The following is a 16072-nucleotide window of genomic DNA, read 5'->3' as shown; positions in this document are numbered from 1 at the left end:
AAATTCAATAGCACATGTCATAGCATGTGAAGCCTATGCCATGAAATGATATGTGTATTACATTTAGTTACTTAGCAGGCACTGCTATCCAGAACCACTTCTAGTCAATGCCTTCAACTAAGGTAGGGAAAAATACCCAAGCAATAGAAGTTGCTGAAACAACAACAGGTTTGTTCGACTAGGAAATATGTATTTTGTCTGCAACATTTTGTGTGTTTTGGCAGTGTGCTGAAGTGTTGGTTTCCCGCAGTGTATGTTTGATTGGATTCCATAAATATTAATTGAACTTTCACGTCTCGAAAAACACCTAAATCATGACACAGCGGGAAACCTAATCTCTTGATGTTCCTGATCTTACTAGCGAAGCAGCTGCCAAATACAAATGAAAAACAAACGCCACCATGCATGATAACGAGGCTGTTATGATAATGAGATTGTCATGATAATGAGACCGTTATGAGACTGCTATGAAAATGACACTGTCAGATATTTCTGTGGATATTCACAAATAACATTTACTGAATGAGAACAATCCTATTAAATTGTTTCTGCAGATAATGTTACCGTGCAATAATCAAAACCTAAGGGTCGAATCCTAACTTGAGATGTCTATGTGTACAGTGACATCATGCAAATAATGTCATTTGGTCAATGGGGGATTTGTGTGCAACTAATTGAGTTACACTATATATACAAAAGCATGTGGACACCCCTTCAAATTAGCGGATTCGGCTATTTCAGCCACACCCATTGCTGGCAAGTGTATAAAATCGAGCACACAGCCATGCAATCTCCATAGACAAACACTGGCAGTAGAATGGCCTTACTAAAGAGCTCAGTGACTTTCAACATGGCACCGTCATAGGAAGCCACAAGTAAGTTTGTCAAATGTCTACCATGCCACAGCTGTCCCGGTCAACTGTAAGTGCTGTTATTGTGAAGTGAAAACATCTAGGAGCAACAGCGGCTCAGCTCATGATCACCATACGCAATGCCAAGCCTTGGCTGGAGTGGGGTAAAGCTTGCCGCCATTGGACTCTGGAGCAGTGGATGAATTTGGGTTTGGCGGATGCCAGGAAAACGCTACCAGCCCCAAGGCATAGTGCCAACTGTAAAATTTGGTGGAGGAGGAATAATGGTCTGGGGCTGTTTCTCATGGTTCGGGCTGGGCCCCTTAGTTCCAGTGAAGGAAAATTTTACTGCTGCAGCATACAATGACATTCTAGACGATTCTGTGCTTCCAACTTTGTGGCAAGAGTTTGGGGAAGGCCCTTTCTTGTTTCAGCGTAACAATTTTTATGTGGACAATTTTTATGTTGATAAATGAGGCCCAAGGGGTTCTTTGGTGCATACGTGCTAAGCAAGCGGGCTTGTCGTTCTTGAAGCCACAGTCGGGGATGTCTTGGGGGGGGGCGCCCCCCGGCCACTGGACCTTCATGCCCGGCACTGGAACCAGCTCCTTCAGGGTGCTGTTGTAGACGGACACGATCTGGAGACACACAGTAGAAAACTACTGTAACTTTGGGTGTTGCCTATGTAACGAAAGTGCCTTGTCATTGTAGGTTTTGTATAGCTGCTACACTTGAAGAGTGTCTAGGACAAAGAACACAGCTACAGAGTGAGTGTGTATTTATGCACCAGTGTGTGTTTGTGCTTGACCACCACTTTGTGCGAGGAGCAGTCAGTGCCTACCTGAAAGACCCCAGAGTCAAGATCAGTCATGTCCCACAAGGCAAAGTCAATCTCCCGATCGCCTGCCCCATCAATCTGAACCAAGCCAGTAACACCTGCCACAGAAGAAAGAGAGAGAGAGAGAGAGAGAGAGAGAGACAGAGACAGACAGAGACAGAGAGAGAGAGAGATAGAGAGAGAGAGAGAGAGAGAGAGAGAGAAAGACCAGAGAGATTAACACAAAGGATTGAGGTGCACAATCTGGGCATGAGCTCTGCTATTTCCTCATTGCTTTCAAGATTGAGAGATGGGCATTTTGTATGATCCTGTTGGTTGATTTTGTTGTCCTTTACAAAATAAATGAACAAACCATAGTCAGTTGGGTCCATAATGTGTAGCACCACCTGTTGCCAGTCCGTCCCTATTTGTTGCTACATCCTTTCCCCCCACAGTATGACAAACCAACAGGATCAAAGTAGAAATTCCAAACTTCAGAAGCCTTTTTAAACCTCAAATACACAACACGTTTCAAATTTCCTGCATTGCAGGTGCAGGAAAATTCTCCTGTAACAGGGTGATCAAAACCAAGAGAGGTATTTTAAACAGATATCCTTCATTTTAGCTACCGTAGCTTTACACATCATACTAAATACATTTCCTTTCATCTTAGTTTCTCCACTCACCGTGTAAGCTGAGAGCTAAGGCATGCAGGTCTTGAGTCAAACCAATATTCCAAGGCAAGGCGATCGTGCCCACTTGGGGGCAATGTCATGAACTAAAAATGTCTGGAACGACTTCTCCCACATATACAGTATCATGCTGGCATAAGAGGGTAATGTGATTGGGAAATATAGATACTGTAAAAATGTATTGTTAACCTCAAGTCCAAATTTGAAGTAAATTAACAATTTTACTTCTGTACACCGTCTTTAATGTTTGGGAGGGGGTAGTTGAAAATAGGAGCCTAATGTGATGCAAATCCCCTCTCTTGGATCAAGTCCTGGGTTAAGTCACCCACATGGCTCATTCATCTACACTGTGCACACTTGAGACGGACATGGTTTTGAATATCAATCGGGGAAACCAAGGAGAACATATGAGTTGATTCAAACTGACGCCATCCCTTAGTTTGGCTATTGGCCCTACAGTTGTGGGAGCTACAAACTTAGATTGTCACAACAACAAAAAACGAAAAACAAAACCCAGTACAGTGTTTTAAAAACACTGTTGCTAGAAGATGTTAGGGTGCTGTGTTGTACACGCATTGCAGAAATTGTTCTGCTAATAACATCAAGTGAGCTGACTTTTAGTCCCCATCGTCTGTTAACTTCACAGGCACCTAGGCCTTTCCAATAATTCAGCTCTTTGGCTTATTTGATCAATGGCAGAGACACAGTGGCTGGGAACTGAACCTGCAACCTTGATGTCAAAAGCCCGGCCTCCAAACCCAAACACCCACTTGTTCACCTCTTCAGACCACCGTGGCGGAAGAGTCTAGTAACAAAGTTTTGGGAAAAAAAGCTCTCTCTCTTTCGGGACTCTCAAATTCCTCTATCTTCTGGAGTCAGAGTTGAACAGATTTTTAAATGAGCCTATAGAAATATGTTCAGTTTATCATGTATTATTTAGTATTTCTACCTTGCTCAACGTCATAAAAAGAAATGAAATATTGCATAATCTCTTAATTTATTTTCTCTGTGTCCAACATTCTGCCGCCTCCATGTTCTACTGCTCTGACCTCAGATCAGATATGTGCAGTATCACAGCAGCTGTCCCTGACCTGAGTCTATAAGGCTGATAGTTGACTGAGGGTAGTACAGCTCACTCGGAGACAAAAATGTATCAAACTACTGCTTATATACTAAGATCTCTAAGCTTTACAGGGTGAATCCCAGATGGAATGCATTTATATGACACTCAAGGCTTAGGTTTCAAAGCGCTTTACATTGTATGGGGGTTAATTATCACATCATTCGACTACGGTTTAACTTCAAAGGGCATTCGGCCCAGATGGCCATGGTTCTTTCAAAACCGTCATCATTTCAACAGACATGCACAGACTGATCTGTTCTGACATATACATATGACGCACGCCAAAGGACATAACGTCCATCACAGTGAACTCGGTCCCTAAAAAGGAAGTAATTTGTCGCTACCCGTACATGAAGTCTGTCTATAAAAGGAATCCTGACGATACTGCTGATTTATGACCTCTCAGTATCAAACTAGATAGAGCAGCTACTCAACGTTGAATCTACATGACTGATATCCATCACTTGTAAATCTGTCCAACAAAAAAAACACGTTTTGAATAGTTGTCAAATGTGTCCCTCTTCTCCCTGCCTTGAAGTAATCATCACTAATCGAACACGACTGGAAAGGTGAAAGCAAGGGTTCCACTACATAATTTAACCTCGTCCAAATATGTCAGATCTAGGATTACTTCAAGGAAGGAAGAAAGGAAGGAAGCAGGGAAGTACTAAAGGAAGAAAGGACTGAAGGAAGGAAGTACTAATGGAAGAAAGGACTGAAGGAAGTACTAATGGAAGAAAGGACTGAAGGAAGAAAGGACTGAAGGAAGAAAGGACTGAAGGAAGGAAGGACTAATGGAAGAAAGGACTGAAGGAAGGACTAATGGAAGAAAGGACTGAAGGAAGTACTAATGGAAGAAAGGACTGAAGGAAGAAAGGATATATTTGAAAAGTCTTCTAACAGAGCCATTTGTTTAAACGTAAAATATCTTCACTCTTTCTGTCCTTCTGTTCTAAAATCTCTATCCCTTGTGTTGTAAAATACATGGCTAATTAGCGGGGGAGTAAAAAGCACAGTGGCAGCAGCGCTCATCTCTGACAGTCCTAATCGTGGTAGCAGGGGCATGTGGTTTGGCCCTGTGCTGACAGCTAGGCGGGGGAGCGGTCGAGGGGTGCATTGAAAACAGAACTGTAATTAAAGCAAGTAAAGTGTGTGTGTGTGTGTGTGTGTTTGTGTGTGTGTAGGGAAAGAAAGGAGAAAGAGAGGAAGAGGAGCAGATCTCGTCTGACATGTTTTCCCAGCTGTCTGTCAGACAGGCAGAGCCCGAGGATTGGGCCGTGCACCACCACAGTGAAATAAAGAGAATTTGCATTTAACTGAATTATAACAGGGATGCTGCTTTTAATCTCACACCGAGTAATGTGACAAAATTGATCAAGCTTTCTGGCTTTCAGTCTCAAATGTAGAAAAAGATACACACAAATATCCAGATCACCTTACATGTTTCAAATCAGCCATACACGAAGGTCACCCACAGGTTAAAACACACATACATCAACCCCTGGTCCATTAGTCATTGTAATAGGAGCCCCTCTGTGTATAAGCGGAAACTCAATGCCCTGCCCCTGACTCCTGGTGCCTGTGCTACTCCATCAGTCCTGCCTGAACACTGTCATCAACTTCACAGGACCACTCTGCCTCATTCCCTCTCTGTTTGGCCCAAAATTATGTTTCCCTTATATTTGTTTGCTATGAACAGTCAGATCTCCTTCTTTTTTTCATTTGTATTAGTTTAAAATAATATAATTTCCATGTTTTCTTGAGCATACAAAATATCTCAGTATGTATTTTTCATAAAGTCTTTTTATTTATTTTTATCAAGGGTGCCAATCATTTTGGACCGGACTATTTCTCTCTCTTTTCTGTCTCTTTTAATTCCCTTCACTATCTTCCTATTTCTGTGTCCTTCAATTTTTCCCCCCCCATCTCTCTCACCTCACATTTCACAATTTCTGTGATTTCTCATCTCTCCATCTTGCTTCCCCTCTCTGCTCCACTCCCCATCTTATTTACCCACTTTTTCTAAAAACCCACTCTCTCAACCTTTTATCTCTTCTCTTTCCCCCCTCTCCTTCTTTCCACATCTCTCCTTTCACTCTCGGTAACCACCTCAGTCCATCTCTGCTCTCCACCTCTCCTCTTCACCTCTCTCCCCACACTTTCACAATCTCCTCCTTCAATCTCTCCATCTATCTGTTGCCAATCTGCCTCAGTCGCCAGGCTCAGTGGGCTTCAGTATAGATCTATATAAGGGAGCTGGCTAACCCGCTGTAGTGATTACATAGACCAGTCCACTTATATCTCCCTGCTCCTCCGCCAATCTGTCTCTTTATGATGAGAGCAGAGCCCTCTTCCCATCTCGACCACATCTGTCACTCACTACTCAGATCAATGAAGAGGTACCTTGTTTACCCGTTCTATGAAACCTCCATTAATGGAGTCTCTTGCAGCGTAGGTTCCGCTTGTTACCAAAGCTTAATTCATGCCTTATTCATGTATTACAAATGATTAATAAATTACAATGGAAGGTCACTCGGTAACGAGCTAAGTTGACATTTCCTTTGTAATTTTCACTGTAAAATGAACAAATTGAATACGATGCTTGTGTTTGCTTTAGAAATGTCAACACAACCCACTGATAATTATAAAGGCCATCTCTCACATATTATATATAGGCCATTTTAATTCAATTCAAATTCCTTTCTTTTAAGTCGTCTGTGGCGCAGTTGGTAGAGCATGGCGCTCGCAAAACCAGGGTTGTGGGTACGATTCCCACGGGGGACAGGTACGACAAATGTATGCACTCACTACTACTGTAAGTCGCCCTGGATAAGAGCATCTGCTAAATGACAAACAAATGAAATAAATCCCCCGTATGTTTAAAAGCTATACATTCCACATGTAGTGGCCTCTTCCATGTCACATTGAAACAATCAGCCAGGAAACGCACAGGAACCCATGGCTGTTAGACAACCCAAAACATGCATGCCCCAACGTATCTGGGGCCTCTTAAAACTGTCAACACGGAAGCAACCAGCCAAGAAGTCACAAAGGAACCAACCACACACATGAGCTAATGTAACATAGGGCCCCATTTATCATGGAGTAATACAGGCTTTTCCTTATGAAATGCAACAGTGCCGCACCGTATCGTCACCGAGGGGGTTGTGGGTAACTGAAGAGCCATGAGAAGAGGCTTGTGGAATTCACAGAGAGTGGGCTGTGGGAATAGGAGAAACCGAGCGATCCCACTCCCAGGTTGGGATTAGGAGAAGACAAAGATGGGAGTCGCAGGAGAACAACATCAACCTCCAGCCTCGATGTTCCCATGGACCCCCGCTGGGTAGCCGCCTTCTTATCTCTGTGGCGATTGGTTGATGAGGCTTAACTGATGGAGTAAAGAGGGGAATTTATTGGTTGAGCATTCTTTGCTACACGAGTCTGGTGATATAGTTAGGCGAGTGGGTCCAGAAAATGCAAACTTGTAGTGTATTCAATGTTTAAAAAGGCTTCTAACGTAGGATTATTTTCCAGCTGTAGAAAACTGGCTCAAATTAAGATCCTACATCTGTATGTACTCAATCGATACAACTCCTCTGAAAATGTACTCTCATAATGATGCAGATAGTTGGTATTGTACAGTGATGCTAAATTGGCCACAAGGTCGCTGTTGAATGTTATGCTGAGAATAGATGTAAGACAGACTGGTTGTTTTTCAACAGATATTTTTAACATGTTGTAGCTCTGGATGGCTCTTGGCACCCAGTTAGCTGGGTTATATCATATCTTGAAAAAAGATAATGTCCTTGTTTTTCTCAAGGCCCTGTGCTTTCAGAGTGCTCACTAAAGTACAGAGGGCATGTAGCTACAATGTGCATCAGGTAAGGGTGTATTGTGAGCTTTGATGTGGTACATGGTTATTTGGTTGGAATGACACTATTATAAAAAAAACATTTTTAACAAAATAAATTTTTTATTTTATCTTTATTTAACTAGGCAAGACTAGGCAACAAATTCTTATTTACAATGACGGCCTACACCGGCCAAAACCAGACGACACTGGGCCAATTGTGCGCCGCCCTATGGGACTCCCAATCACGGCCGGTTGTGATACAGCCTGGATTCGAGCCAGGGTGTCTGTAGTGACCCCTCTAGAACTGAGATGCAGTGCCTTAGACCGCTGCGCCACTCGGGAGCCCAATTTAGGGTAATCATCCAAATAATTATCATCAGATAACTGGGATTGTGACTGATTTCCAGTCTCGCCTAATATTGCCATTTTGGTTCAGTGATTGAGATTTCCCCAGATAGGTGATAGAAATGTAAGATTTGTTTATCACCCAAGCTAGTCAGTATGTGTGTGTGTGTGTGTGTGGGTGTGTGTGTGTGTGTTTCAGGCCCTCTTGATCTATCTATATTAGAAGTGCATTGTCCATAATGCGCACGGCGCTGAAAGGACTATATTTACGGCTGATTACTGTTGATTAGAGCCCTAATGAAAATCTGTACTGGTTGATGTCACACATCAGGAATAGGAGGGAAGGCAGACTGGCAATGATTGGTAGCAAGAAAGATGATCACACTGTTGGCGTGCTAGTGCTTCTCCAGTTTCAATCATTCCAATGCTTCTTCGGTGCCTGGAATAAGAACAGGCAATCTGATAATCAAAACATTTACGTTCGTGTCCTTTACAAATATGAAGACCACAGGCTTGTGACATAAGCCAGTTGTCCTAATGAAAATATAAGGCCAACTCAAAATCAACAGTGCGATCGAAACATCAGACGCAGTGGAAAAGTACAGTGCCACCAGCCACTATGACAAGGGCATTTCTCCTGTTTAAAATACAACTCATACCAGCTGTCCTATACCGTAATAAAACTATTAAGTATATACCATATGTAAAACATTTGTACAATCAATACCATGAGAAATAAAACAAAACAAAAAGTACCACCAGTGCTTAGGCAACCAACAACAGGAGACACGGACTTTCCATTCTCCTATTCAAAACATACGTGTGCGTTCCAAATGTCCCATAGGACTCTGGTCCAAATGAGTGCACTGTATAGGGAATAGGGTGCCACGTGGACGCGCACATGGACACAGGGTGTGTGTCCATCAAGGGAATTGACACACATGCTGGGTACAGCTGCGGGTGGCGCCTAATCTAATCAGTGAGAGGAGAAATGGGGAGGTGGAGATACACAGTGCGGTCCGAGGGACAAAAATGTATGGATTTGGGAGGATGGTCCTCTTTGGAAAGGGCAAAGTCAATAATGTGAGTGTGTGTGTTTGTGTGTGTGTGTGTGTGTGTGTGTGTGTGTGTGTGTGGGAGGGGGGGGTGCACAGCACACTTTAGGACCATAATTCAAGGAGGTACATGAGAGGTGGTTGTTAAATTGAACATTTGGGAGCTGGAAATATCTTCTTATTTCCATACCAGAAAGAGGGGAAAAAAAGTTGTTGTTTTTGTTAATTTTGCAACACCGCATTGTAATTGGTCATGCCAATCAAACAACTTTTATAAGAGCGAAATAAAAAGATAGGAAGAGACACTGAAAAACAAAGAGAGAGGGAGAAGGGGGATTGAAAGAGAGAGAGAAATCAACAGTCTTCAATGAGCTACCTATAACACACGGCAGCACAGTGGGGATAGATGCACACAGTTGAGCAGGCTGAACTCATTGTAATAGGAGCCCACAATGATTCAGTAGTCAGCAGCACACCACTGAGCTCACATTACCCACAGGCAGCCTCTGGCAACATCATGGCTGTTTAGGGTTTAGCCCACTTCCCACAGGGTTGAATTGATTCAATAACCACATCTAACCAGCTTCGAAGACTTAATCAAAAATAATAAACAGGCGCCAAGGGTGTTTTTTAAATATTTTTTTTATCAATGCAGGAGCTGAACTGTTGTCAGATTCTTGGGTTATGAGGATCGAGTGCAGTTTGTTTTGCTTTGTTAAGTTTGCAAAATCTTGACACTCGTTCTCAATAGAAAAGAACCAGACTGGATCCAAAACAAACCCTGAAGTCAGCTGAATGATCACACTCTAAAACCGTGCTGCCATGAACTGCAAAAGAATGTTTCCTTTTCTGAAGGACAGCTCTACCAATGTGCCCCTGTAAACTGTTTCACCTACACACATAAGTCCTCATTACAAAACACCATTTAGAGCATTTTAACACTTAGTAAAAAAAATGGGTTTTGGAGGTACTGCAAAAGGGACATTAGTCTTAGTAAATAGGTTAAGTAGTAAAAGATGCAGAAACTGATCCAGAGTCCCTAGAGGCTGTCACTCCATTGCGAATGGAAGCTCACAGCCATGATTCACAGACAGACCAGTTTGGCCGTTGCTGAAAAGAATAGATAGAGTGGTGACGTCAGGCTCAGACCACTTAGAGTAATGTGACCCATGGTTGTTTATTGCTGTTCTGAAGTTGACTTCTGACCTCCACTATCAAATACCTTTGTAGTGAGATAATAATTATCATATATATATATATATATATATATATATAAAAATATATATATATATATATACAGTGGGGCAAAAAGTATTTAGTCAGCCACCAATTGTGCAAGTTCTCCCACTTAAAAAGATGAGAGAGGCCTGTAATTTTTATCAGAGGTACACTTCAACTATGACAGACAAAATGAGAAAAGAAATTCCAGAAAATCACAGTGTAGGATTTTTTTATGAATTTATTTGCAAATTATGGTGGAAAATAAGTATTTGGTCACCTCTACAAACAAGTAAGATTTCTGGCTCCCACAGACCTGTAACTTCTTCTTTAAGAAGAATCCAATCATTAACTGTATTAATGGAACCTGTTTGAACTTGTTATAAGTATAAAAGACACCTGTCCACAACCTCAAACAGTCACACTCCAAACTCCACTATGGCCAAGACCAAAGAGCTGTCAAAGGACACCAGAAACAAAATTGTAGACCTGCACCAGGCTGGGAAGACTGAATCTGCAATAGGTAAGCAGCTTGGTTTGAAGAAATCAACTGTGGGAGCAATTATTAGGAAATGGAAGACATACAAGACCACTGATAATCTCCCTCGATCTGGGGCTCCACGCAAGATCTCACCCCGTGGGGTCAAAATGATCACAAGAACGTTGAGCAAAAATCCCAGAACCACACGGGGGGACCTAGTGAATGACCTGCAGAGAGCTTGGACCAAAGTAACAAAGCCTACCATCAGTAACACACTACGCTGCCAGGGACTCAAATCCTGCAGTGCCAGACGTGTCCCCCTGCTTAAGCCAGTACATGTCCAGGCCCGTCTGAAATTTGCTAGAGAGCATTTGGATGATCCAGAAACAGATTGGGAGAATGTCATATGGTCAGATGAAACCAAAATATAACTTTTTGGTAAAAACTCAACTCGTCGTGTTTGGAGGACAAAGAATGCTGAGTTGCATCCAAAGAACACCATACCTACTGTGAAGCATGGGGGTGGAAACATCATGCTTTGGGGCTGTTTGTCTGCAAAGGGACCAGGACGACTGATCCGTGTAAATGAAAGAATGAATGGGGCCATGTATCGTGAGATTTTGAGTGAAAACCTCCTTCCATCAGCAAGGGCATTGAAGATGAAACTTGGCTGGGTCTTTCAGCATGACAATGATCCCAAACACACCGCCCGGGCAACGAAGGAGTGGCTTGGTAAGAAGCATTTCAAGGTCCTGGAGTGGCCTAGCCAGTCTCCAGATCTCAACCCCATAGAAAATCTTTGGAGGGAGTTGAAAGTCTGTGTTGCCCAGCAACAGCCCCAAAACATCACTGCTCTAGAGGAGATCTGCATGGAGGAATGGGCCAAAATACCAGCAACAGTGTGTGAAAACCTTGTGAAGACTTACAGAAAACGTTTGACCTCTGTCATTGCCAACAAAGGGTATATAACAAAGTTTTGAGATAAACTTTTGTTACTGACCAAATACTTATTTTCCACCATAATTTATGTGATTTTCTGGATTTTTCTTTCTCATTTTGTCTGTCATAGTTGAAGTGTACCTATGATGAATTTGACAGGCCTCTCTCATCTTTTTAAGTGGGAGAACTTGCACAATTGGTGGCTGACTAAATACTTTTTTGCCCCACTGTATATATGTGTGTGTATCTACCTCACATGTATCTACCTCACATGTGACTCGTAATAAGACTAAGCGATTAGCCCATTAAATTAATTATCTGACTCCATAAGATAAATAGCAATAAAGAACACTATAGTTGAGTTACAGTAATAGAACACTATAGTTGAGTTACAGTAATAGAACACTATAGTTGAGTTACAGTAATAGAACACTATAGTTGAGTTGCAGTAATAGAACACTACAGTTGAGTTACAGTAATAGAACACTATAGTTGAGTTACAGTAATAAAACACTATAGTTGAGTTACAGTAATAGAACAATCTAGTTGAGTTATTGTAATGTAACTCTATAGTTGAGTTACAGTAATATAACTCTATAATTGAGTTACAGTAATATAACTCTATTACAGTAATATAACTATAGTTGAGTTACAAGTAATAGAACACTATAGTTGAAGTACAGTAATATAACTCTATAGTTGAGTTACAGTAATAGAACCCTATAGTTGAGTTACAGTAATATAACTCTACAGTTGAGTTACAGTAATAGAACACTATAGTTGAGTTACAGTAATAGAACACTATAGTTGAGTTACAGTAATAGAACTCTATAGTTGAGTTACAGTAATAGAACTCTATAGTTGAGTTACAGTAATAGAACACTATAGTTGAGTTACAGTAATAGAACTCTACAGTTGAGTTACAGTAATAGAACTCTATAGTCGAGTTACAGTAATAGAACGCTATAGTCGAGTTACAGTAATAGAATGCTATAGTTGAGTTACAGTAATAGAACACTATAGTTGAGTTACAGTAATATAACTCTATAGTTGAGTTACAGCAATAGAACTCTATAGTTGAGTTACAGTAATAGAACTCTATAGTTGAGTTACAGTAATAGAACTCTATAGTTGAGTTACAGTAATAGAACTCTATAGTTGAGTTACAGTAATAGAACACTATAGTTGAGTTACAGTAATAGAATGCTATAGTTGAGTTACAGTAATAGGCAATGAAGAAATGTCTGAGAATAGAAAAGTGTATTTAATTACTTTGTAAAATGAACGGATTCACATACCAGGCCTAAAATTCAAGTTACAAGGCAATACTGACATTAACAAAGCATTATTCTAAGCATGATCAGCGAGAGAAAGGGAGAGACAAAGAAACCATAGCTCATGAGAGAGGTAAAGAGAAAGAAAGATTGTAAGTATCTCACCAGTAGAGGTCTGGAACATACGAGAAAGAGACAATGAATCTAAGACCTTTTGTAATATCTGAGTGGTTTTAAAATCTGAGTTGTTGACCATTATACAACAGGTGGGTCTAATACTGGACGCTGATTGGTTAAAACCACATTCCAGCTGGTGTCTATTCCACAAGTTACCACCGGCTAAAGCTATGGCGTTGAAATGCCTACTTCCTCTGTTCCATCTCACTGAGCGATCCACTGTGTCATCAGCCCAGTCAGGCAATTTATAAACTCCACTGTAAAAAGCATCTAGACATGATCTCACATTTCTTGTAGACTAGCAACTGGATTTCAATAGCGGAGATTTTATAAACCATGCTGTCTGTCTCTGAAATGTTCAACATTGTTTCAATACTGAAATTCGATCTCCAGCTGTCCCATAGTAATGAACGTATAGGGGTTGAGAGTCGGGGCGAGACAGACAGGCAGGAAGCTTTTTTCAGCCAGTCAAAATCATGAATCAGCATCATTTTTATGGATATATAACAAAGAAATGTCAATAGAAAACAGGCCAAACTAAACAAAATGCGGATAGTTTGCAGTCTTTCCAGCTTCAGTTTGAAGTGATTGTGTTAGCTGTGTTGTTGGCTAGCTCCTCTAAACAATAGTGTCCTGATGAGAGAGCACATGTTCTATGCCAGGTGAAATCATGCATCATTAGCTCATTGTTATGGATGTGTCCAAATAAATGTCACTAGAAAACAGCTTAAACTAATGCAAATGCAGCTACTTTGCTGTTATTCTGACCATAAGTTAGCCATAGTTGGCCAACTAGCAAGCAAGGGATAAGAACATTGCCAGCCAGTATGGCAATAGAACATTTAGTATGAACAATGAACGTCCATAGATGCACAACAAAAAGAGTTAACGACTGGGTCAACCGAACCAATAGAACAAATGACCAGCCAGCTTGGGTAGCAACCTTAGATTTGTGTCGGGACTATATCTCATGGAAGGATGAAATAATATTAATATTTTACCCTCTTTTTCTCCCCAATTTCGATCTTGTCTCATAGCTTCAACTCCCTAACAGGCTCGAGAGAGGCGGTGGTGGAGTCATGCGTCCTCTGAAACATGACCCGCAAAACCGCGCTCCATAACACCCGCCAGCTTAACCGGGAAGCCAGCCTCAACAATGTGCCGGAGGAAACACCGTTCAACTGGTGACTGGTGTCAGCCTGCAGGCACCCGGCCCCCCATAAGGAGGCGCTAGAGCGCGAAGAGCAATGTAAAGTTACCAAATGATCTACTCATTCAGTGTATGAGTTAGGAAGTGTATGAGTACCTGCTGCACTGTAAATAAAGTACATTTGACTTGATTTACACAATTGTAGTGACAATTGCTAAAGCATACCAATAAGTTTATGTTTTGATGCAAATTATGGTAATGAATATGTTATTTTAAGAACACACACACAAAAAAAAAAGATATATACTACTGCATAGAAGGCCAGCATCCTGGAGTCGCCTCATCACTGTTGACCTTGACACTGGTGTTTTGAAGGGTACTGTTTGATGAAGCTGTCCGTTGAGGACTTGACACTAATGTACTTGTCCTCTTGCTCAGTTGTTCTGGCCATTTTGAGCCTGTAATCGAACACACAAATGCTGATGCTCCAGATACTCAACTAGTCTAAAGGCCAGTTTTATTGCTTCTTTAATCAGAACAACAGTTTTTAGCTGTGCTAACATAATTGCAAAAGGGTTTTCTAATGATCAATTAGCCTTTAAAAAGGATATACTTGGATTAGCTAACACAACGTGCCATTGGAACGCAGGAGTGATGGTTGCTGATAATGGGCCTCTGTATGCCTATGTAGATAAATAAAAAAATCTGCCATTTCCAGCTACAATAGTCATTTACAATATTAACAATGTCTAGACTGTATTTCTGATCAATTTAATGTTATTTTAATGGACAAGAAAATGTGCTTTTCTTTCAAAAACAAAGACATTTCTAAGTGACCCCAAACTTTTGAACGGTAGTATACACCGTGTGTAATATAGACCACACTGGGATAAGAAGGACACTATATCTATGACTGACAGACTGACATCACAGGCTGCCTTTGTTTTCCTTCCCACTGATGAGGGTGACTAGGCGACCTGCGTCCATTTTGTGCCAATCAGGAGCAGCTGACTCTGGCTCTGGTGGCCTGACTGTGTGTGTCTGCTCTTTGCTCTGTGAGTCCAAGCTGCCTTTGATATCAAACACTCTGCCAGCTAGAGCAAGCCAATAATGAGGGGAGAAAAAAGAGAGGGGGGTGGGGGGAATAAAAAGAGACTGTGGTGTTTGACGCAATGAAAGCCTAAAATACATTTTTAAGGATGTGATAGTAAAGTTGGAGAAAGTTGAGGTTACATTGAGGCCGAGTTGCTGGCAGTTTTCGGTTGGAGGTGGCGGGTCAGAGAGAGTGAGCCCACTGTGTAATATTAGAAAGGAAAAGGAGAAGAGACAGGGAGAAATAGAGTGGGAATGGATAGCAAAAAAAAGTGACAGAGACCTCAGAAGGCGGGGAGCGTCGATAAAGAGAAAGAGGGAAAGCGAGCTTAGAGGAACAGACCAATGGGGAGAAGGAAGGAGAAACAGATGGCGTAATGAAAAGACAAGATAGAGAAGACAAAGTAGCCAGACAGACCGTAAAAGTAAAGGAGCAAGATAGTAACAAGAGTACAAGATGAACAAGATAAAGAAGATAGACAGGTACAGAAAAGGGGTAATAAAATAAAAGAGAGTAAAATAAACAATACAACTGTGAGCCTGGATAGAGAGGAACAGAAAGAAACCAATTTAAATGGATACAGCAGTTTTGAGGAGGGACAAAATACAAGAGTAGAGATGTAGGCCTAACTAGCTGACAAAATGTAGCCTAATGACGCTGTTATCTGGTTGTAAACCAGTTTTCTGGTTGTAGAGATGCGATCTCGAGACTTATTTTTTTCATGGCGTCATCCAGACGATCTGGTCAGATTACCAGATTACAACCAGTTAAATATGTATTTTTCTGATCGCTTTAAAGATGTCTCAAAAATGTCCTTTTATAGCTAGTAAACAACCTGAACGTGACGTCACGAAACACCTCATAATAACTTAATTGCAACCAGCACACTGGGTAGGATTAGACGCAACAAGACAGAGACCAAGTGTGAGGGTAAAACTGATTTAAGAGGGAGGGTGCTGCTCTGCTGTGCTGTTCTCTGTATGACGGAGGCAGAGGGCGAGGGG

The 16072-nt window shown here is 41.4% G+C and overlaps 1 protein-coding gene across 1 annotated transcript in view; it reads right to left on the bottom strand.

The window, feature by feature from the left end:
* Positions 1 to 16072, bottom strand: part of LOC112232405 (atrial natriuretic peptide receptor 1) — a 112994-nt gene that overhangs the window by 21134 nt on the left and 75788 nt on the right. Inside the window, exons 7-8 of the mRNA XM_042295543.1 lie at positions 1693 to 1787; positions 1354 to 1489 (exon numbers count right to left, since the gene is read on the bottom strand). Coding sequence (XP_042151477.1) covers positions 1354 to 1489; positions 1693 to 1787 — 231 coding nt within the window. The remainder of the gene's footprint in view (positions 1 to 1353; positions 1490 to 1692; positions 1788 to 16072) is intronic.

This window comes from Oncorhynchus tshawytscha, linkage group LG13 (genome assembly GCF_018296145.1).
Source record: "Oncorhynchus tshawytscha isolate Ot180627B linkage group LG13, Otsh_v2.0, whole genome shotgun sequence".
NCBI classification, from domain to species: Eukaryota; Metazoa; Chordata; class Actinopteri; order Salmoniformes; family Salmonidae; genus Oncorhynchus; species Oncorhynchus tshawytscha.
Note: the sequence above shows the minus strand (reverse complement) of the source record. Positions and strands in the feature narration are given on the sequence as shown.